This window comes from Telmatherina bonti (assembly GCF_933228915.1).
Source record: "Telmatherina bonti genome assembly, chromosome: 1".
Lineage (NCBI taxonomy): Eukaryota > Metazoa > Chordata > Actinopteri > Atheriniformes > Telmatherinidae > Telmatherina > Telmatherina bonti.
In genome coordinates this window covers 35,513,340-35,538,594 of record NC_136619.1, presented here as the reverse complement: position 1 = coordinate 35,538,594, position 25,255 = coordinate 35,513,340, and the positions used below count along the sequence as shown (strand labels likewise).

The 25,255-nt window shown below is 37.7% G+C and overlaps 1 protein-coding gene across 2 annotated transcripts in view; it reads right to left on the bottom strand.

Moving 5' to 3' along the window:
- tspan4a (tetraspanin 4a) overlaps positions 1-25,255 on the bottom strand; it is a gene marked incomplete at its 5' end in the record, with an annotated part of 202,685 nt that overhangs the window by 24,989 nt on the left and 152,441 nt on the right. For both annotated transcript variants that reach the window (XM_079265094.1, XM_079265093.1), the window contains 2 exons: positions 1,289-1,420; positions 5,578-5,679. In XM_079265094.1, the coding sequence (XP_079121220.1) occupies positions 1,289-1,420; positions 5,578-5,679 (234 nt within the window). The remainder of the gene's footprint in view (positions 1-1,288; positions 1,421-5,577; positions 5,680-25,255) is intronic.

The following is a 25,255-nucleotide window of genomic DNA, read 5'->3' as shown; positions in this document are numbered from 1 at the left end:
ATATACACAGTTTTATTTATATATGTTTTCTTTAGTATGTGTGAGTGTATTAAATACCTCAGTAATATCCACTGAACAAATAATTAGCAAATAACACCATTAAATAGAGGTGTACTATAGAACACACTATGTGTGAAAGAATTTATTTTATTAGAGCCTGAACAACTAGCAACTATAAAATAAAGTTGATCTCAGGATGTCTTTCAGTCTCTTCTTGATAGAAATTTTGCAAGAGCAAGCTGAGCTTTAGTACATCATCCTGGCTAAATTGGTGGCCTGCAGTCAGCTTCCATGGAGATTGACCTTGTGCAGCTTCATCAGGGTGACCCTGAATTTAAGCACTTCTTGAAGAGGAGGACCACAGCAAGATACTGATTTGAAACATTCAGGACTATGTAGGAAAGCTTTTGTACAGAAAATTCTGCAAAATCTACATCCACATATAACCGGATTGAAGTCTGGACTGGCCTGCCAAAGTCCAGACTTCAATCCGGCTTCGCGAGGGCTTTGGGAAAAAGGGTCTAAATAATTTTGGACATCTTGTGGCTGGTGATACTACATGTCTGTAATGTTCATCATTCAGTAGATGTTTGACACATTGTCACAAGAAAACATGTTCATCACTTCTGGTTTGGGTGGCAGGTCCAGTTATTTCATTTAGATGCTCTCCTTCAAACAACTCTGATCTCTCAGCTTTTACCCCTAGAATGTGATACGAGTACCTCCAGAGCACGTATAATGTCTGTTTAGCCTCAGAATAGCTCAGATTTATCATAACAACTAAAACACAATATTTTATCATCCTTTGTCACTTGTTTGTGTCATTTATAGCCAGAATAAATCTGCTGCAAGAATAAAAATCCCTCACAAGCCAACAACCTGGCATAGATGAGAAGGATTTTAGGTTTAATAAAACGAAGCCTGAGGCGGGTGGTACTGAAAATACATGTGCAGCATTATCATTCATTACATGATGAATGATGAATTGAAAAAAATCTTATTTGGTGATAACTTGGTGAAGGAAAACAAATGCTAATCAGTGGAAATATATGCGATTGGATGATTTAAATGTGTTTGGAGAACATGTTGTGATAACAGGCATGTCTGATGGCAGTATGTAAACTTTGTTTATCTCTAATCATCAGGAGCCATCTTTGATTATTTACAGTTACAGGTAAGAGTTATGATTTGAAAAAAATCCCACATAAACTAAAGATATATTTTAAAAGAAATTAAACAGTATGGGCCATTTTTGAAGTTATACTTTGATCGTCAAGCCAGAACTTACCGCTGTCCACCACGTTCCCGGGTTGTCCAGTCCACAGTTGTCGCTGTACTCCAGGCAGCAAGAGTCTGGCACGCGTGTGGCGTTGTAAACCTCAAACCAGTCTGTGTGGTTGGTGACCCCACAGCAACGAAACTGCCCAGCAGAAAGAGGATGTGTCAAGATAGTGTAGCTTTTATTACCAACTAATATCATGTTTCATGATAACAAATGAGCATCCTCGATTGGTGGGATGTGACATTATTCGACCCCCAAGAATGAGATTTAGTGGCTGAAATTTACTCGTATTTCTAGAGAATAGCCATCTGCATGATATTGATTTTCAGCTGCTCCTGTACAATTTGTCTGAACGCCCTCCTGTATCTTCCTTACTCCCCAGCTTCCTTTAATCTACAATTCCTGTTCCTGATTGCTATAGATTTCTGAAAAGGGATCGTGACTTTTACCAAAATTCAGTTCATCAGAAAAGATAAAATGACCCTGATGTTTTGTTCACATTTCCACACGGGAATAACGCAGTCAGAGCCGCTCCCTACGCCACGGCGTGCGCAGAATTGAGAACAGTGTGTTAATTGAAAACTCTCACACACACTTAAACGATACATCAAGTCAGCAATTCATCATGGAGTACAGCAGAATTTAAATTCCTAAAAAGCATTTGACACAAATGTAGCCTCCAAGGCTCTTCCAGGAGGAATAAAACAACTTTTATTTTCCTTTTCTTTTTCTCCTTGGCAGGATTAAATTATGGCCTCTTGATCTCCTCTTGCAGTCAGGGGGTGTCATCCTAGAGGACTGGAGAAAATGACCTTTTGTGACCCGAAAGAGGAGGACGGCTTCGGGTGTATTAGTTTTCTTTTCTTTTCCCCCCCAGATAAACACACAATTCACATTTACCTCCAGATTTCTCTTTCAGGACCTCCTGCAGACCCCAAACCAGATGGTCTGAAGAAAACCTCTAACACAATTTACAGTCCCTTAGGTCAATAGATACGGAATGTCACATCGAACTAAGCAACTGGCTCTTGTCAAAATGACACCTTTACACCTCCAGATAAGACTCAACGGCGCCAGGAGAGAGACCCGGCAACTCTGCTTTGATCCTCCCCGAATATACATTCTGGGTGACAGATCCACCCCTCTTCCCACAGGAAGAAACTCCAGATGCACTTCTTTGTGTCTTAAATCTCCTTTCACTAACTGGTTTAATGTAGCCTACATGATTTTTGTTGATAGGTTTGACTGAAGTTTCCCTTTTTATTCATTCTCATATGTGATTTAAATCCTTGAACTGATCACATATCAGAATCAATCATGAACACTTTACTACATAATGTTGGATATATCTTTCCAAGTTTGGAACCCCTGTTAAGCAAATAATAGGAATGGATAAGAATGTAACACTCTTTCAGGATTCATCGGCTGAGGAAGACAAGTCATGCCAATGGATTAATCCACACTTGATAAGAAATATGTGAAATATACAACAATTGGGTTTCATGTGTAAAAGTATTACTATTGGTAAATGTTCCCTTTTCAAGCAAACAAAACATCTGCATGAGTCCCCAGAATGTTGATTGCCATGCTTAAAGCTAAGAAACAAAGTTAATAATTTGATTATCATGATCATGTTAATGAAATGGGAGAAAGGAACCAGGGCCCGCAGTGAAATAAGACCTGAATCACTCCTACCCTCTTGGTTAACAATCAAAGCTGACCTGATTGGGTAAGACTGACCAGCCTTCTGACGATTAGTGGTTTGCGATTGGTCAGGACCTAGGAGGAAGGGTCCAGTTAAATGGACCCGCGCTCTGGACTTAGTCCCTTTTACTTGCTCTCTTGCTCTCTTACTTCTTGCTCTTGCTTCTTCGTCTTCTCTTCTTTTTTGTTTTGTCCTCGCTTGTCTTCTCTCTCGGCCCTTGACTCTCGATCGCCGTAATTCTTGTACTTTGACTTAAGTTCGTTGCCCTCTCGCAACTTTCCGCTGTACGCAGCTGTTTCTTTGTTCTCATAAGTTTACTCCATCTCTCTTCTTGTGTGCGCGTAAGATCTTAACGAGAGAAGTTCGAACAGAAAAGTAATATTTGTGTTGAAGGCGAAACAAGCCTTGTTTAAGTTTACCCAGCGAATATTTTTATTTTTCCTTTTTGAGATCAGTAATTCACCAGAACCGCAGTTCCACTAATTTTTGCGTCTGTACGAGTACTGCCTACCCTCAGACAGTACGCGTGGAACACAACCTTTGGAATAATTTGAGTACGAGAAACACCGCCCTTGGCTCTGGGATTCTGCTGGACAGAGATCCCAACCCGTTCATCAGAGCAGCTCCAGACCTACTTCTCCCGACGCCAGAAGGTCCATTTCCCGGAGACTTGCAGTCCAGGACAGAACCACCCGGTCCGCCGGCTCCATCAACTGACCCAGCGGGAAAAAGTAGGATCTTCATAGCGCTTTGATATCACTTGTGGTGTTCAACAGTACATCAAATTTAACCAAAGTATAAATTTGAATTGTCCTCCGAACACAATATCACTAAGTATATTTTTAACAAAGATTTAAGTGAAATAACGATACCGATTTAATTGCGTCAATTCCAACCAGTTCCTTTCTGCCCCATTTCATTCAATTCATTTTTACCTCTCATTATTACTATCATAAATGAAAATCCCTGTAAACAAATTCACTTGACCATCTCACCAATAACCTCTCCATCATTGCTCATTTTCACTGCTGTATGTTTACCATCATTGTAATAAATATGTATAATCAATTCATCCGTTCTTGTCATAATTTCTGAATGTACATTTTCTGGTTCATTCGTTCTGAGAATTTACTACTTTAAGTGAGACTGTGTTTATTGAATTAAGTATATTTCAGGTTCTCTCATCCTCCTGAATCTTAAGTTAAGTAAAAGTGATGAGTGGTGCTCCGAGGTAATTAAAATTTAATAAGTAGTAATTGATAGAGGCATAGTTTTACTACACAAAGTTATAGAGCTAGAAAACAAAGACTGTATGGGGTTTATCCAAACGCATCTACCTTGGGAAGTTAACAACCATTAGGGAGTGTGACTCATTCAGATTTACTATATCTGCATTCCCATTATGTAATGTGGATATTTTACTGCTTTGTATATGTTTGGATCCTCTCATAGAGGCACACTTCCACATAGTTAGTGACTATGAAGATTATTTATTGTGAACATAGCTGCAGGGTCATGTGCCATGTTATCCATTCAGTGACTCAGTACATGTGGGAAAAGACTAAAAGGGGATGCAGTGACAGAATGAAAGACACCTTTTGATGGTCTTGGCCTCCACCAGACTTTGTTGGAGCTTTCTACACACAACAGTACTGATCTAACAAGGATAAAAGTGCATATTTACACTTGCAAGCCTAAATTTCAAACAGTGGCTTATTCAAGCAGATTGCACTCATCTTGCATGCAGCAAAATAAAAACTCTGCACCTTCACGCCCACACACACAGATGCACACCTGCATTTATTTGCATAGCAATAGATTTCTCAGTCGCCATTAACGTTTTTCAGTCACCACAGAAGCAAACTTACACAATATGCGTTCCATACACAAGATGCATACATGCATCTTGATTAGCAACAAACTTTATCAAATGGAACCAAACCACAAGCCGTAACACTGGATTCAAAGAAGCCTGAAGTCTCCAATCTATCATTTGATGTCTCCCTGGGGCTTTTTCCAGCTGCAGCAGCATCCACCCTCTGCAATCCTTAATTCCCAATCTTTGCTTTTTCTCATTGTGTTTTCTTTGCAGACAAATTTGACAAAGAAAAATCTGAATAATACATTGAGAAAAGCCCATGAAAGCTGGAGCTGGAAACAAAGATTACCTCTGAGAGCCTGTGATGTTTGTATTAATCTGTCTGGCAGCGCTTTAACACAGACTAGAGAAGTTTTCCATTTGTTGCAACCAGTAGAGGCTTTTTGTCTGATGCCATTTTTCACAGTCTTTTCTTTTTCTGCATGTAAATGTCCTGATTCTTTTATAAGGAACAAGGATCGCAGTGCTTGATACAGATTTTACAATATAAAATCAGTTCATTTAGGTGTCTATGCAAATGAAACTCCTGTCAGGATAAATATGATATCAAAATGCTGTGTATTTCAGCCTGGGAGAGGAAATCATGTGTGACTTGTCTTGTTAAATTACACTTAGGCGGAAGCTGAATGGCCGCAAGTTTTCTTTTTAAAGCAGTATGTTTCAGTAACGTCCCAAACACCACCCACCCAGTCCAATGAATTCACATCTTACATCAGTTTGTACTATCATCCAGGCATTGGTCAAACCCACGTTTCCCTCAGTGCCAAAGAGCTGGAGACCCTTCTTCAGATCCCTCTGGGCGTAGCGATCAATCTGAGGAAGAAAAAACAACAAAAAGAAACACAATTATTCACCAAACACTTTGGCTTCTGTGTGAGGTTTCACTACATGTGATGGGTGATGCCTTTAGGTCCCACATTAGATGTTTGGAGCAGTAAGTTTCCATTTTCTTCTGCTGAGAGAAAATGATCTGAACTCAAATAGAAACAAATAACCACAGCTTCTCGAGAAAAACTGTAGGACCCTCTGTTAGAAGTACACCAACAGCGACAAATTGTTGGGTTTTTACGGCACTCTTGTGGCAGGTTTGCATTTGTTTTCAGGCACATAGAAAGCCATGAAGGATTTTGTTTATGTGGTAAAGGGCTGCTTTAGTATGACAGGTAAACAGACTCAGAAGATAAAAGGGAAAGAATAAAAAAAAACACTGGACAGAAAATGTGTTATTGTATAAAAATAAACAGAAAATGTAGGCACTAAAATAAAACATACACAGTAACTAAAAAATATAAAGTATTTTAATAAAAATCCTGTGGATATACTTTGCTGTCTTTATTATACTTATATTTTTAGTTAATCTTTGTACAGAAAATTGCACAATTTCCAGGTTAAAGCAAAAAATACTGATAACTCTGAAAGGATTTTTTTTTTTATATTTGCATTTGGAAACCAGCTTTCTGTGCAGATTTCCACTTCATAAGGTTTTAAGTTATATCCCTGGTTTTCACGGAGCTCTGGCGCCTCTTAAGGTCACATGACCTTGCATGAGAATGGAGCAGTATTAAAAGCAGGAAAAAGCAGATGCAGTTTCTCATGCTTAAATGGACAGAAGCAGAAATCTAAGCAGATATTTCACAGCTCCTCAAGTCATTTCATCTGGTATAAAACCCAATAAACTTTAGCCAACAGTGAAGAGACTGAATTGGATTTGGATGCCAAATTACTCAACCGCTGTTCAACATTCATGCAGCTCTGTGCAGGTTTGCATAGAGCTGCATGAACACACTGAAGAACACACCGAACATTGATAACAAATCTAAAATGCAATCATGTAAAGGAGTTATATAATCAGACAGCTGTTGGTATTTAGAAACAAGAAACAAATATTCCAAATGTTCACAAGCTGCTCAGCCTTGTTTACGCTTTTAGATGGTCAGACATCAATACAGCATTGATTTCCACTGTCTTTGCTCTCTCCTGCTCTGAAGCCTTTTAGCCTGTGAGGTGTTGCAGGTACCAAACACCTTGTTAAACCTCAATCTTCAAACACACAGGCAGTGAATATGGCCTTCATTTTGTAGAGCAACACTTACAAGAAGTATGTGTTGCTGTACACATTTTGTGACCTTTGATTTTGTGGTATGTTGTAAGTACTTATTTTGTAGGGTGACTAAGAAAACATTTCAAGTTTATGGTAAATTTGGTGCTGAAATGTTTGCACATCATTCCATCTAAGGTAATAAATAACCGAAGGTAGAAACGACAGGTATGTAGTTGCAGATTAATAGTATATTAATGAGAGTATTCCTCTTGGAAATAGCTGTAAAAGTGCCAAAATGCAAATTCTTAATGTCCAATCTTGGTAATATTGTGCAAATTGCAGGCTCAGTTTCCTGTTTTTACCTGGTTGGAGTCACCTGGTGTGGTCTTTCCCTGCTGTTTCCCATCTGCCTCAAGGTGTTGTGTGTTTAGAGATGGTGATGTGCATAACTTGGTTGTAACAAACACTTATTTGAGTTACTTTGCCTTTTTACCATTTCCAACCCAAGAGATAGATGTGCATGAAAATCCCACTAATTTAGCCGTTTCTGGAGTACTCAGACTATTTAGTCTGGAAACAACAGCCCAGCCATGTCCAAAGTTGCTTAAATCCACTTTCTTCCTTATTTTGATTCTTGGTTTGAACTTCAGTAAGTCATCTTCACCATTTCTGCATGCCTCAATGCACTGAGTTGCTGCCATGTGATTGACTGATTAGCTATTGCCTTTACAGAGAATTTAGTTTAGTACGCCATAAATAGTCCCTCCAGAGACAACAAAAATAAGACAAAAATCGTATAAATGTGAATGAAAAAAATGCACTCTATGAATATTTGTTTTTGCAAGTAAGGCCAGACTGTTTCTGTATAAATTCTAGAGCCTGTCTTTCCTTGCATGCTGTGATGCAAGGTGATTTTATTATAACAAACTGTAGGTTCCACATCTAAGTTGACACTTTAAAGGCTATATTATATATATTTAATAAAAGTCACTGACATGCGTTCAGAGCTGAATATTTCTGTTTTCAACATCCCCGAGGAAAGGCGAGCCATGCGTTAACTTATGGTCTTTTCACTGTCAATGACATACTCTGCAACTGCACAGGTACTATTTTATTATAACACAGCACAAATATCATTGCAACAGGCAGAAAGGTGCCCCTGATATTGTAAAGAAAATTATTGAAAAAGCATTTTTAAGAGATTATGCTTAATGCTGTTGTGTATGCGTAGTTACTGTAAATCAAATGTCAGAGTGCCAACATAATACCCTTTCAGATAAAGAAATATCTTTCATTAAAAGGGGTGAATAAAAGAGAAAACCTGACAGTTTTACATTAGATAGTTTGCTTGGCGCATAAACGCTATTTCAAAGCACTTTTCATCTTTATGTTTCCTTTCAGAAATGCACCAACGTGAACTTCTGTTTGCCACTGAAACGACTGTAATGATCAAAGCGCAGAGGAGGTCACTTTCTTTTGGCTCTGCCTGATATTAAACAGAGCTTTCCAACTTTTTCCAATAATGCTGGAAGTTCATCTCAGCTTAAAGCTGCGTTTAATTTCACTTTAAGATTTAATTAATCAACACTTCCTTTTTAGACAATATACTGTTTTTTGTTCTTTCTTTTAGATTGAATAATTTATCACATTTATTTATTTAGATGAAAGAAATATGAAAAAAATAATTCAAAAGTGTGCATAAAGTTTATTCATAATAATAATGTTTTTATTTTACAGTTTTGTCTCCCCCATTTTCACGTGACAAGCGTTCTTATTCAAACATTGCCCTTTCCTGATGCAGGTATTCAACTCTTCATTTAAAGTTTCAGAGAGCTTATTCTTCATTAGGTCGACTGAACCACAGCAAATGCTCAGATGAACCAAAGCACCGAGTTAAAACAGGTTAAAAAGCTGCAGAGTATTATGGAGTTTAGTGAGAGTTTTCTGCCTCTTAGTGTGACTGATCCCTTCTCATTCCTCACAGTAATACTGTTTCTACTGGTTAAACCAGTGGTTAGCAAAGCCGTAGCTTTGCACAACCATTTTTTTTTCTCCTTTTTCTATTTAATTTAAAATGATCAGTGTACCTGTTGAGCATTACTCACTTTACAATGTAATATATATATATATATATTTTTTTTTTTTTTTTGGGGGGGGGACGGGGTTGCTGTCAGTAGTGCCACTGCTGAAGTAGAGATGTGATGTAGCATTTTGATCAGTAAATATGAAAGAAACATGAGTCGAATGCGTCAAAGAGATGATGATAAAAGAGAATCCTGAATAAGGAGACAAATGACACACATTGTAATTTCTAGTAACAATAAAGAACTGATGTGTATGTCAGACTGGAGTGGTGCTGCTGTGGAAGCTACAGCAAGACGCAGCGAGTCAAACAAAAAGCAAACGTACGTGCTCCAAACTGATGTAAGAGTTTAGCCCTCCAGGCCCATCGGACCGAACTGGATGAAGCCAAAAGTCTTCTGAAGTCGTGCAAATTTAAAAAGACAGAAAAAAAAAATACTTTTCATTCAAATCTATGTAGGTCATTATTTAAAAGTGACTCCAGTAAAAGGGTGGCAAGTAGACCGCGCATGAGCAACGGCTGCACTCTTAACTAAGTATTGATGTTATCCTCGGGACTTCAGTCGCCCTTTAACTACACAAGGCGAGCCATGGATGGGCCATCAATTATTTATATGGCAGCGATACAAGGAGAGATAAGAGATGTATATGGGGAGGAGAACAGAGGGGGAGACAAGATGAGAGAGTGAGAGAGATGGAAGTCAGGAAGATAGTGAGTGCAGGAAGAAGTAAACAGGAAAATGAACGATACAATGAGCCCACAAGCAACGAAGGACCGAATATGTAAAAACAAATAAACTAAGGGGCAGGTGAAGTGATAATATGGCTAATGTATTCTAGAGGTTCTTTTCATCTGTGGAGTAAGTACGCAGGGTTTCAAGGAGCACGAGACAATGACTTGAGAGAAGAAGAAATAATGAGAAAAAATGCCTCAATTTAGTTGCACCATCCAAACAGCGGATATCCATTACCTGTGTGCTGAATGTGTGGGGAAGACTGAAACAGAGATGCAACAAAAAAAAGGTAAAGAAACTTTGGAAAAAAAGAGAAGGGATTTATTATGTTCCTTACAGATTTTTCTGTGGCCACATTATTTCAGTCGAAGACGCCGGATTGCATAATGTCCCACTTCATCTCCTACAATGATACTTATTCATAAAGAATAAAAAGCTCCTTTTAGCTCTGAACAGTAGCTCTCTGCGTTGAAGTCTGCGACACTAACATGTTTATATCTCCGAATCACCCCAGGTACATGCTGGATTGGAGCGACAGACTTAAAAATCAAGATCTGTATTAAATATGTCAGATTTGCTTCTTCACTTGTCTGTTTCCTGAACTTACTTCCCACTGTTTTCTCTTCTCACCTAATAGGTGCTCACACTTACTGGCAAGAGCTGATTTCCTTCAAATATTTCAATTTTATCCTTCAGCAGAGGGTGACAAGATTAAATTCCCTTGACATTGACCCAATTTGGACCAGAGTCAACGTTTTTCAAGGGCAGACTCTTTGGCTGTAAACAGAATCCGGTCCGACTTGCTTTCCTCAGCTTGGAACAAATGCCTAACCCTGTGGAAGTGTTGCATTGCATTTTGAAGAGCAGTTACAGAGGACCTGCCATCCATCCGAAGAATCCGCATTCTTTCTTAGCCGCAAGACAGATCGCTCAATATCTTTAAATTTAGACGACTCTTCCCCAAAACCAGAAACTCAAGAAGTAACCCTGGAATTTATACAGATAATGGATGGGGGAAACAAGTCTCAAGGCTCTAAGGTCTCCGTCTCTGACTTTTAATTCTGTCCTAAGGAACAGCAATAACCAACATTAATTATTAAAGGACTTGCCATTCCCCTCTAAGTAACTAATCTCAGTCCTTAGCCAGGGCAAATCAATTACAATTCCAGCTTTTTCCATCCTCTGCTTCTAATCAGTTTCTGATTAACACTTGGCAAACTTGGCAAATGTGAGCAGACAATCAATGCCTCTAACTGTAGGAAAGCAGTGAACCAGGAAAATCAAGGCTTTAAGGGATAATACCTGAACAGCCTTAATCAAGGAAGTGTGAGTGAAGGCAACTTGTTGCGCAATAAAAGAAAAGGACGAGGCTCATCATTTTTCAGAGAGAAACTTGGTGATTTTTGGATTTCATTCGTTTATCAGAATCTTGACATTCAACAGAGATGTTTGTGTTTTTAAATGCTGAAGCTCAAGCAAATGTATGTGAAGTAAAAAAAAACAAAAAACCCTGCTGAATATCTCTTCAAGTATCTCTGAAAGTATTTTGCCTGCAGCTGTTGATATGAAAAGGTGCATTTCTCTAAAGCCATCATTGCCTTTAGCCTGTCAACGGTTTCACATTAAAGTATATCTATTTTCATCCTTTGACGTTTTATCACCTTTTAGTTTCTCCTTTTTTTAAGTCTTTGAGGTTGTCTGTTCTCACAATCAAGCAAAGATTGAGTCATAATAAACACAGAACAACTTCCCTCCTCAGGGAACGCAGACTGTGGGCTTTTTGCCGATAGCGGGGGGGGGGCGGTTTCATTAGAAGTTCTATTGAACAGCCGCAACAAGAGAGAGCTTTCAGATCAGCAGTAGCCAAAGACAGAGCAGCACACAATGCATTTGATGTTTCTTGCAGCAAGAGCTTTTGTGCTATTTAAGTGCAGCAAATGACTGGAGTCGACACCTTGTGCTTAAATTCGTGGAGGCTTTAACTCATTTGTTTTCTCAGACAGACACTATTAAAATATGCAGTATCAGAATAGGCAACGTAGGCATGACAAAAGCAGACCCGTCACAAGTAACTGCATCACAGCACACGTAAGAAGTTGCATGCTACAAAAAGACATCTTTGACTTAATAGTTCAGTTCATTGTTACTAACAAAAGCCAAAATGTTTCTGAATCTAAACCTTTTTGGAGGGAGTGACGCAACTAAACTGCTGCCAGAATAAATACAAGAGTATTTTTCTTTTCCTAATCTTGAAATTCAAACAAGCCACTGGGACTCAGTAAAATGGATTTTTTTTTCCCCCCACAAATGTCTTTAAAGTAATTTATTAAATGAACATCTTTTCTGACTGCAGTAAACAGCCGTGGAAGAAAAATCACTGGAATGAAACTATTATACCTTGTTTTGCTAAATGAAAAGTTAGGCATAATTTTGGACCAAATTGTCAGCGTCTTAATCACACTGGTTTTCCTTTTCTGAGTGTAATGAAGTCTTGAAAAGACTATTGTCTTGTGTGACTTCAGGGCTTGATATTGACTTGATGCAGAGATCGGCCCTGTAAATTTGCCACAACAAATTTGCTGCAGATAATGACTAATGGATTTAGAAACACTTTGTTTTTATTTAATTACCTCTTTTGTTTTCAATGAAACGTAACTTCTAAGTCAATTTTTCAAAGCAACTGAGTGCATTTAAGGTGTTTTCCAGCTCAATAGTGACAGTGCAGACTGGTGCTATTCTACAGTTCTTACAACTTATTTCTCCTTGTTTCTCAGCCGTAGTCACTCAGTCACAATTGTTTTGAGTCATGGAGACACATAAATGTAAAGTGGGTTGAAAGGGTGATTTGTCTCCTTAATGTAGTCAAACATTAAGCAAAAAAGAAAGTTAAGTATGCATAATTGTGTCAGTTATTTAAAATAAAATGTATCTCTGGAAAACAAGGCGGAAAAGAAAAGACAATCATCTCAAGCTGGTTATTAATTTAGTTAACTGGCAGCAGGTCAGAAATGTAATTATGAATAATAATAAAAAATAAATAAATAAATAAAAAACTTACAGAGAACATGTGCTGAAAAATTAAAAGACAAGCAGAGGCTTTAGCAACCTACAAAAGAAATGTGGAGGCTAAATATTCCAGTATCTACAGTAGCTACGTGTTATCATAACATCTTTGTGTGAAGCGACAGAGCAGTCAGTCAGTATTGGAGACCCATAAGTTTTGGACCTTCAGGCTTGATTCTGCCATGGGAATCATGAGTCAGATACACATCAGGACTGATTTTTTTGCCATTTTATTTCCGGAAAGGCAATGCAATCAAAATTTTATTTTGAGATATGGCCACTGCGTGCCTCTGTCATACCTCTGGAAAGGTATAACTGAACAGTATTTACAGGCCAGAAATGTGACCTAAGTCTGGGACTCAGACTGGAGCCGAACTTGTATCGCATTTCAGCATCTTCAGACTCATTTTAACTCTTTTGTTCGTTTGTTGGTTTTTTAAATTCACAATAAATTTGGACTTATGATTTAAGTCTTGCAAACAATCTTTTATTTTAAAGTTTTCTTCATGTTCCTCTCTCTTGTCTGCTTTCATTTCCCAAGATGTAACGCTAACCTAATGTCTCACAAACACAGATGCATCCTGCATCAATAAAAACAATGGCAGTGTTGGTGAACACAAACGCTCCTGCTGCACACACCGCTGCTGCTGCACACATCGCTCCTGCTGCACACACTGCTGCACACACCGCTGCCGCTGCACACACCGCTCCTGCTGCACACACCGCTCCTGCTGCACACATCGCTCCTGCTGCACACACCGCTCCTGCTGCACACTGGTAACTTTTGGGTATTAAAATCTTTATACAAGGGACTTTAGACTCAACTTGGATGCTCATTAAAAGACTCAATTTGGACTTGTCAATCTTTAATATTTAATGTTATCTTCACAATGTTATCGTGTCTCTGTCTGATCTCCTGTCTGCTTCTGAAAGTAAGCTGGTAGGGTCCAGTGCTGTGTACCATTAAAAGAATCAGAGGAAGTACACCAATTCGTGGTTTCATCAGATCTAACCACTTTGTAGCTGTCAGTCATAACCCGACATGACAGCAATCTGGGTCAGAAAACAGATCCACTTGCAGTTTTAATTAAAATTTCTCTAATGCATTAGCTTAAAGATCAGCAACTCTGGTCATTTTTTACCAGTATACTGCAGGTTTTAGGGTGTTTCCCTGCTGCAACAGAGTTAACTCAAATTAATGGGTCAGTGAGAGGCTTGTGCAGAACTTGATCATTTAATTTAAACAGGCGTGTTGCAGCAGGGAAATATCTAAAACCTGCACAAAAGTTGTGTGTAGCATTTTGGCCGTCATTGAGTAAAAAATTATGCAGGATGAGTTTAGAAAAGCTTTCAGGGGTCCAGATGGATTTTTGTTCACAATAAAAAGTCATAATAAAGTTATATGTTATGAATTTACTCATCTGAGTACATTTCCAAGTTAACTACAGGTTTTATTTTTTTTATTCAGAAAAGTAAGTAAATGTTCCAGTGATGGACAGATCACTTGTCAGTTCAAGCCAGGTATTCTCAGGCCTGGTCCTATAGACTGGGGTCTTGCAGAAGTTTACCTCCTGCAACACACCTGACTCAAATCAATGGGTGATTAGTAAACTTGTGAGTATGAATAAGGTGGGTTACAGCAGGAAAACGTTTAAAACCTACAGGACACCGGCCAATGAGGACCTGGATTGAGAATATCACAATATGAGCTCGCTTTATCCGCATTTACATCTGGCTGATGCAGTACCTTCGTGCTTATTTAAATGCATTTATAGGAGTGTTGACATTTTCCACTTTGCTCCCCTCTGCAAAAGCTCACAGGAGTGTCTTTTTTCATTATTAGGATGCCATCCTGATTCCATTTTAAACTGTTTATAATTACCATCTTTGTAATTCCCTCACATTATCTGCAGCACTCAAACTGCAGATTCCCTTGTCACATTTATTACAACACTCCACAAACAAATGTATTGGCTGTTTGCTGATCATCTCAATTTGTCACTGGTATTAACATGGCCCTGGCGTGGGTATATTTTAGTAATGTAATTAGCAAGGAGTGTTTATCTAATTGCACTTCCACAGTCTGCTTGAAATGAAAATGTCTCAAGCTTGAAATGTATTCTGACAGGGAAGCTGCATCTTGAAATCTTGACAAGCTAAAATGTTTTGATGCCTGATGCTAAAACAGAAATGATGCAGAGTGTGTGGTTCAGTCACACTTGATGTAAGATTTCAGAAGGCTGCAAACAATCCCTGTTGATTGCATTACTGCACAAACGCCTGACCTTGATCTGCATTAGAAGTGGACATTTTATAAAACTTTTCAGAAGTAGTCAGGATTATAAGAGATGGGAAACAGCCAACAGGTGAAGACAGTTATGAGAAACAGACATTGCTTCTTAGAAGTATCGATGCATGCTAGCAGATTTTATCAGGAGACATCTTCTCACTGGAGAAGCTGGATCTGTGCTGAAAATACATTCAGCACCATCAAATAAAGAGATCCACTTTAGATTTCAGACTGGAATGCAAACTGTTACTTTAATCTGCACAATAAACACTTAGTACAATGCTGTTAAAGGCCAAACTTGCTTAGACAATCTCTACACCAGAGGTGTCCAGCTCCGGTCCTCGAGGGCCAGAATCCTGCAGGTTTTCTGTGTATCCCTGCTCAGACACACCTGATTCAAATTAATTAGTCGTAGAGCTTAATCAGTTGTGCACGTCATTGGCTGTTTGATCCATTTAGTGGAAGCTAGGTGTGTTGGAACAGGAATACATGGGAAACCTGCAGGACAGCGGCCCTCGAGGACCGACTTTGGACACCCCTGCTCTACACTGTAAATTAGAGGTTATGTCATGAATTAGCCTGACAGTTTAACGTAGGGCTTGAGTCACTTTCTAGATTTTGTGACTATATTATGAAGATAAGTGTTTGTTCTTTCAAGATGCCATAAAACTGATTTGTGGAAGTAGGACGGTAACATTTTGTTGATTATTTATTCACTGGAGGCGTTGGTCTGTGAACTGTCAAAGAAAAGATCTGCATTCATTGCATCATTTTCTAGTTTTCATGTATGGTTAGAGTACAACACAAAAAATATTTGGTTAAGAAATTTGTAAAAAAAATAAATAAATAAATAAAAAAAAAAAAAAAAAAAGACATGAAGGGAATTATCCATCATGTCCTGTAAATGCTGTCCCACACAGGCAAAATCTAACTTTTCCGTGTTTTTTTCCTTTAATATTTTGTGGCTTTAGTGGCTTATGTAACACAGTTATAGGAAAAGAATAGCTGTCATGCCTTTTGGCCAAGGACAGTACTGATTCTATTTTGTTAATGATGTACATAAATAAGGCTAAAAACAAGACTTCATAGTTAGTAAATATTAAGAATAAGTTCACGCTTAAAAGAGATAAATATGTTAAAATAAAAAATTAGTCAACGTGAGACATCTGTATTGCAAACAATCTTTGTGAAATCGATCGTACCGTTACCTGAGCGAGTGAGCGCTCTTTACATAGAAAGGCTCTTTGACGTATTTTACCTTGAACGATGAAAGTAAAGCAGCAGCTCATGTACACACAAATGTACCCTCTTACGGGTTGTACCTTGGGAAAGTTTCGTCTTTGTAAGTATTAACATGTTAAGAAAACACTGGCATATGTGTTGGTATTATTTTTGTTGCTAGAAATATGTTGGTAATGTGATATGCACATGAGGTTTAGGCTAGGCCAACCAACTTCCACTGTAGCATAACGATGTGTGTGTTAGCTAGTAATTTGTTTTTCTTTTCTGGATGTTTCAGGTACAAAAAAAAGGAAATGCAAATATAATTCATAAAGATATTCAGTGAGAAACAAGAAAAGCAAGCCTTGTGTGGAGGATTTTTTTTTTTTTTTTTTTTTTTTTTTTTAAAATATATATTTGCTGCTTTGTTCGCTGGTTGTCCAACTTCACATAGGCACGTGTTGTGAGGACAGCACAATAGCCCATCTCAAAATCGCAAATCTTTATTGTGATACTATGTGTTTAAAGGGGTGCTATTATGGTGTTTCAAGTTTTCTGAGCTTTCTACAATGTTACAGTGTTGAATCCTCATCAGACTTGTGAACGGCACTGTTTTTTAGCACCTAAACGCAGGTTTGAGTTTGAGTTTCAGCACGCTCTCTGTTCGGTTTCCATGGCGACAAAAAACGCGTCGTTTTAGAGAGTTTTTTCCACTTGGAAATCCTTGTGACGTCCTGGGGGATAAGGTTTGGTGATTGGTTACCTTCTACTGGTTAACAAGGGCATGTACAAATACATCAGGCGGGTGGAAAACGTCGGATAAAGTTATTTCCAACGATGGCCGGTGAGTTTACCAAAGAGAGACATCCTGCTGCATTCGTTGCTGTTTTCCACTTCATTTTTCAGGGTCTGATTCAGGTTCCAACATGTAGGGCTGTATGCTATGTGTTGACATTGTATTTTGTTTTTTTTTTATTGAGTTCAAATCAGCCTAATCCTTCTGTTTATGAGATGTTAAAATGACGGTAGGGCTGGGCGATATCTCGAGTATACTCGAGATATCGTGGCTAGTCCCCTGTGCGATAGAGAAAATGCCTATATTCGTCATATTCGAGTATCCTGTTGTCACACAGGTGTTTTTAGCTGTGGGCGAGGTTTCCTCTCTCCTCCTTGACTCTGCACCGCTTTGCACAGAGAGTTAAAGTAAGCGCACCTAGTTACGTACATAACGTGAGCTACGTGCTACATCATGAGAGGCAGCGTGTAGCCCCTGTTGCCAACTTGGTGACTTACTCGCTAAATCTGGTGACTTTTTTTGAGAAAAGCGACAAATCTAGCGACTTTTACTGGAGTTATTGGAGACTTTCCTGGTGTTTTGGCGACTGACTTTAAAGCGCACATTGTAAAGTTATTGTCAGAACGAGAGTCTCTCCCCGTCCTAAAGCACTCAGTCGCTCCGGCTGCAGCTGCAGCCAGTCAGAGGAGCAGAGAGGACACCTGCACGAGTCCACCTACAGTGACAATGAACAGCCAAATCCGCCACTGATCCCGCTCTGGATTACAGAGTGGGATGTAAATTGCAAAGTTTTACACGTCACACAAAAATAATTAATTCTATTTGATTACATTCACAGCCTCTGTCACTTACTCACCTCATCCACTGTGTGTGTGGCACAAGCATATTTATCTAGCTCGTCATGTCTCTAGAAAGTACATAAAGGAGTGGGAATCAAATCCTGAATTAAAAGCTGGCTGAAACCGTTTATTGGAGACGATACGAGGACATTCTGCCTGTATTATAAGACTGATTTCTACGCTAAACTCTGCGATTAAAAGAAATACACTACAACTCAAAAACATGTCCATAAAGCAAAGCCTTAAAATAGTTCATTTGAAAAGTCACCCCCTAGAGCACCTATTTTCATATGTTGCATTTATTACATCATGCAAAGTCACTTTATTTTGTTTTAAAATGACATGTTTGTGCCACTGCTTTAACTGTTCAATAAATAAGGTTTTGATCAGTTTGCTTCGTGACAATTTCATCCTTTTGGCATAAATGTTTAAAATCAGCACATCTTAATGTAGTATGAACAATTATGTTTTAATGGAGACACAAAATCATCTTACTGATGTGACTGTAAGCACCATAGCATTCATTCAAGGCTGAGGTAAATATCAAGATAAATATCATATATCGTGACATGGCATAACAATATCGGGATATTACTAAAAGGTCATATCAAAACACAGAGGGCAGCATAAATGTGTCTTTGTCACCAGACTTTGTGTCATTTCTTTATACAACAACCATTGGCTTGATGTGTACTTAATAACAATAAATTAATTTAATTACACGGGTCTCACTTGCATTGATGTTAACGTTAGCTTGACAGGGCATGCACTGCTCTTTGAGCCTGAAGAGAGCTCACCTGGACCGTCTCTTCCACATGTTTTTAATGTAAACACACATTTAAACACAAAGAAATAAAGTAAACAAAAATCTGCCTCTGTTTTCTTTTAATTTTTTTATTTTCATGTTTTTGTGGAAGAATGGGATCACTAAACATAGCATCTGCAGTTGCTAGGCAACGGGGGATTGGAACACTATGGGTAATTCTCAAACACAAGGTAGACCGTCTCATTTTACCTACAGTGAGTGGCTTTGAAGTGTGCCGACTATGTAGGACACTCCGTAGTCTACATAGTAAGCACAAGCTGAAGTGCTTGGACCCTGAACTGGGACACAGCTACCAAATAAATCATCTAAGTCTAGGGTCAAGATGTACCATCCTCCAAATTTTAAATCAGGGGTCTCTAACTCCAATCCTCATGATTCAAGTGTGTTCCCTGGTACAACACGCCTGATTCAAATGAAAAGTTTCTGCAACAACTTGTCATCTTCTGCATCTGGTTGTTAATGAGCCATTGATTTGGGTCAGGTGTGTCACAGCGGGGAAACACTAAAACCTGCGGGATGGTAGCTCTCGAGGACAGTGGTTGGAGACCCCTGTTTTAGATGCATCTTGTCTCCAACAGACAAATAGCATCAAATAAAATAGCTGAATTCCCTCTTTTGCACATCGTCCATTTCTGCAGATGCCTGATAACCAGCTATTTATTTGATTCAGGTGTGCTGAAGACGGGTTTCATCCAAACGTTGCAGGATGGTAGATCTCAAGGACTGAACTTTTCTGAAATCATAATAATACAACACATTGTAATGATTTAGGTAGCTCAGAGGGAGAAACATGGCCACCACATCTGCAGTGGTTAATGTAACAGTGGTCATGATTTATTGTTATGTCTCTACTACCCCCTGGGTTTGTGGATGAGGTCTGTGAGAGATCCAACCTGACTGCAGCCCTTCATCGTTTTTACAGCTGTATTACCTCACCTTGACTTGTCCCAAAGCGCTCAGGCAGAAATGAAATCACCTCTACAACACATTTCATGACCCTCTAAGCAGCAGAATGCCTCACGCTGCACTGCTCTAATAGTTAACAGCGTGCAGAGGTGGGAACACAAATGGTCCTGGCAGGATGAGCAAAGCTCTGAAGGTTCATGTAATGATGAAGCTGCGTAAGGGCAGTGTCCATTTGGCACAATTTTATTTTTTTATGCTGGCTTTTATACCTTTCTTATTTTATTTAGACCTTTTAGAAGCAAAGCACAGACTCCGTGGAGTCACACAGATGACCTTTTTTGGTTTTAAAGGCTTCAACAACATGAACCAGGATCAGAGATCTGAATGGGGGATATCAGTTAATAAAACTCATTGCATCGCCAGCTTGGAAAACACTCCGCTTATTTTGACCACCATTTTATAAAATTCTAATGATGTGTCAAGGCTATTATTCTCAAGACAGGAAAACATGAAAAATGTTTATTTGTGCCAATTACAATAGCTCACACTCCTTTCTTGTTTAGCATGGTAATTTTCTTTCTATATAAGATTCAATAGCTTTCACAAAAACAGACAGTTGCACTTGCCTTTTATTTTCTTTCTTTTTTTTAAAAAAGCTTTTTTAAGTTTAGAAATAATGCAAGTGGTTTAATAAACAATTTACTCAAACCACAAAAAAACAGAAATTACAGCAGAGACTGTGATTGCATTTCCTCCACTTGCTTTATAATTATTATTAACAAATACAACAGATCAGAGATGTGTTCTTGCAGTTTCTCACCTCTTATCCCAAGGTAGCGACTAAGATGTGATGACACATTCAAATTAACACTGAAATAAAGGTTTGGACCTGGTAATGTTTTGTTTTGTTATTTTTCCACTGAGCAGGCTAAGCTTATCTGTTTATTTGAATTCATGTGACTTAAAATTGCCTTCTTAGTAAAATAGAATGATAAAAATGGTTTACTTTTGGTTAAAACCCTAAAATCAGATCACCAATCAACATGATACAGAAGAATATATTGCAACTTGTTAATGATAATTTATTTATTTTATTATTATTATTTTTTTTAAATTAATAAGATATTAAGCTTTTGAAACGTTGGCTACTTTCTTTGTTTTGTGTAACATTGTTCTTTGGGTTTCAATTATCTGCGTTCCAGTGTACTTTGTTTCTGTTGTACATTGTCATCAGTTTTCCTTTTATTCTCCAAATAGCTGTGCTACCTATTTTATTATGTAGAATGGACTGTATTTCTATGACCCTCTTCTAGTCATGTTGACCCTCACCCTCTCACTGATTTGCAAACATGGTCATACAGTATTCATTCTTCTCCACAGTGTTACTGCTAGTCAAGTGCTTTTATTCTGTCATTCACACTGATGGACACATCCAAGGCAACAGGCGGTGACTTGCCAACCGACACTTCAAAAAATGGACTTGACTGGTGATCAAACCACCAACCTTCCAGTGGGCTGACAAGACAACAACTCTCCCCACTTTTCCTTTTGTGCATTCTGTTTATTTTTGCTTCCTGCTGGTTCACATCTGAGTTCTGTTAGCATTTGCCAATTACCCATTTTGTACTCATCTTTATCAATATAAACTCTTCAAAAGAAAAGTTTGGAAAAGTTATTTTGATTAACTGTTTTTCCCCTTGTAATATTCCCTTGTTTTTGCTCTTGTTTTGAGCTACAAATGCTGCAATATGAATGCCAGTCACAGGCGTGTAGTTGGTGCGTGAATGGTTTTCCAATAACATATAAATTATAAACCACTGGTAATATTAAAGAGGAGAAATAATTGACTGAAATTGCTTGTCGAAACTGTTTTTTAATTAAAATCACAAATACTAAAACATGAAAATTAACTAGAAACAAGGTGCAGCGTACAAACAAGGACAACAAATCTGTCAAAAAGGTTCTGCTTTCTGCAAACCTAGGAAGAGTTTTGTAACATATGACGTTAACCTGCACAAATCTTCCCAGTTAGCTATTTACAGCAAACACACTGTAAAGTTTAAGATTTTCTTCCTGAACTTACTTTTTTTTTTTTATAACAAGTCATACAAGTCAAGTCTATTGTTAAAGCCACAGTTCCCAGTCTCTTCACTCAATACAATTACATTACTCATACAAATACATAGCATGTGGTATATGATAGTCCCTTTAGCAAGGCCTGTTTTTATAAGATCATAAAAGGGAATGTAGGGCTTTAACTCCGCTTAGCAGAAGCAGAAAAAGTACGGGAGCCAAGTTCAATACCATGGTCTGTAATAACTTCATTCTTAAATGTCTGCATTAATCATCACAGGTTTAAGACACAAAACAAGTAACTAAGGTCATTTATTTTACTTTTCATTTGTGTGCAAGTCAGAGTTGGGCCAGTTTGGGATTTAGAGCCAAAATCAAAAGTCTTCTTAATTCAAAAGCAAATTGCATCTACAGACGGCGGTCAGCGCATTAAAATAATAATTGGCTTCACCCTCCTGTAGATGGGTGTAGAAGTTTTATGGGTAGAACGATGACTCCCTTCACACACCTTCTGCATAGTTATAAAATCCAATATAATAAAGATTCCAATTCAAAATGCAGAAACACAGCTTTACAGTTATTGATTTGGTTTTGGATATTTTATTCAAGGTGTGAGAAGGTCTGCTAATACAGTTTCACAGCAGCTTTATATGTAGCTTAGGGGTTCTCAAGGAATCAACGATGTATGACCAAAGTTTCTATCACTTGCACTGAGCATTTTAGCATTTGCACTTACGATTGGTTGGTTCTATCCAGTGTTTTGTAGACATCTAAGCAATGCCTTATAATTCTACATGATCATATTATGCAGTCTTAACAATGGACTAATACTTTAGACCCTCTACTGTGGTAGAAAATAAAAATATTACAACTTTAATACTTACAGCAAGTATAAAAGGAATTCTAGTGTTGTGGAACTATTTTAGGATGACAACATTAATACTAAGCAATGTACTTGATTGTCAATGAATTGTCAGTCTATAATTCTTGTCCTGAAATGGATCTTATGGTTACGTTCAAATAACTAAAATACAAATATAAAATAAAGTCGCAACAAATGCACTGGAACAAAATACTCATCAGGGTCAGATGGTACCAAAGATAACAGATAACAAAATACAACCATAACAACAATAAATCAGGCATTATTCTATTCTATTCTATTCTATTACAGCCATTTTATCAGATGTTTTTCCCAAAGCAATGTACATCTGAGAGTGAGAACAACACAAGCCAGAAATCAAACAATAAGGACATTTAGATGTCACCTTGATTGTGCGACTGCTGCAAGTCCAGTTGGACGCAGGTGTTACCATGTAGTGCTAGAGGCAGTGCTTTTTTTTAATTAATTTATTTTTTTATTAATTTATTTATGTATTTTTATTTATTTTTGCATTGTTTTTCTTTTTTTCATTAAAAGACCGTTTCAGTCTAAATGAATCTATTGAGAGCCTAATTTGAGCTCTGTCTGTAAATTATTACATGTGTCAATCACTCCCACAGAAAATCTGTAAAAGACATAAAAGAATTAATGAAAAAAAGCAAAGTTAGATTTAAAAAAGGGCCCCTTTGAAGTTTTAGTTTGATGCTCCCCTGTTCAGCTGCACAAGCCCTCAAACCTTTTCATGAACATAAGGTGATTAGCCAGGATGAGTGAACAAGACCTGTGCAGGAATGCAGGACATTTATGTACCAATGGGACAACCACTTTTCAGATAGGCTGTTTGATACCATCCATGCATTTCATAAAAGAAATAGCTCACTGTCAATTAAATATTTTTAATAAAAGTGTCTTTATGTAGATATAGGCTAAATTGTACTCTGTTAGTTTGTAGTTTATATTTAAATTTGTTTTATTCTTTGAACTGTGAATTTAGAAGAAGTGTGTAATTTTTAATTACTCCTAATTTCAGACAGTCATGACTATACTGCTAGCCAGATACCAGGAACTGTACAACTAGCATAACTACCAATGTTAATCTTTCTGTATGTTTCATGTTATTTCTTTAGAAACTTCTGCTACTACTCATGAATATTGCTGATGAGCTAAGATGCTTGCAGGTATAAATAACTTGTAAATGATCAGACAAAGCTTATGTAGAGTATCTGGTTCCCAAAAAAAAGAAAAGAGAGAAAAAAGTCTAACTTGATTTTAAAATTCAATATTAAACCTCCTGTGATTTCAAGCAACCTCAAGCTTAAAGTGATTTTCTGTATGTTCTGTCAACAGCTTGAAAGGCTACATGCTCTGCTGTTATTAATCCTGAGGGCATTTCTTCACTTCAGCAAGGTAAGTTGTTACTGTGTGTGCCACAGTTCAATTGCTATGACATATTGCCTAGAAGATTTTCCAGCTGCTCCCATGTTATCCAGCAGCCCTATGAACAGATATAACTTAGAGCTGCCGACTTTTGAATCCAGCCTAGAGTAAATTATTTCATGGGAAGGGGGTGGATGGTAACACTTCTGCCTGACTTGGTCTGTAGCAAACAGCAACCAAGGTACATTTCCATGTCTGGGAACATATGTAGATTCATAGTTGTTTATATAAATATTTATAGCTTGGTTCTGCTGTCATTTTCTGCCTAATCCCTTTTTGTGCCACAGTTTTAGCAGTCAATCAGTTATTTTACTGTGTGACAAAACCAATGTGTGGTGCGAGACAAAGGTGTGAGTGCAAGTTTGTGCGAGTTGGCAGCCTTTAATGAAGTGAGAAAATTCTTAAGAGGCTGATCTTGCATTTATTTTGACAGTTTTCCACCCATGTAAAATAATGCTGTCATGCTGTATGCTTTTCTTTAGTTATAACAACCATATAGGATGTCACGTCCCAAGTGACATTTTATGCAACTGACACAAGTAGTTAAACTATTTTTGTTGAAATAGAAACCCTCAGAGAAGGTGCATGCATAGTGCATAGAGTGTGTATCCAGATTACCAACTTATTTTTTAATTAACTACTAAAACAGGCATGTGTTTTTGTGCGTTTCGGTTTTGTTGACAAACTAATAGGCTTTGGAAAATGATGGTGAAACTGTGTTGAAGACCATCAGCAGAGATATTATTAATATACAGTGCAGTAAAAGTTAACCCAACTATGTCAAAGTAAATGATCCCATCTGCATGTATAATTTAAAATACATGCAAATGTAGAGTAAGTGGAAGAACAGTGACTTCTATTTATATGGTTAGAGAAGAGAGAATTTTCTCTACTGCTGAAAAATGTCATACTTCCATGTCATATGTGAGCTATAAGTAAAACTAATTAGCCAAAGAACTAAAGTTTAGGTCATACATATCTGATCAGTTGTGTTGTAGCTTAAACCAGAAAAACTGTAGCAGATGTTTTTTTTTTTTTTTTTTTTTTTGTTACTTTAATTTTTATTGAAGTTTTTGTCATATATAGGACAAATACAGAACAACAATGAATAGAACGAGGTGTGGAGTCGGAGGAGTCATATCCAACATTCAGAAAAGAAGAGAAAAAAAAAAAAACTAAATGACTGATATACACTACT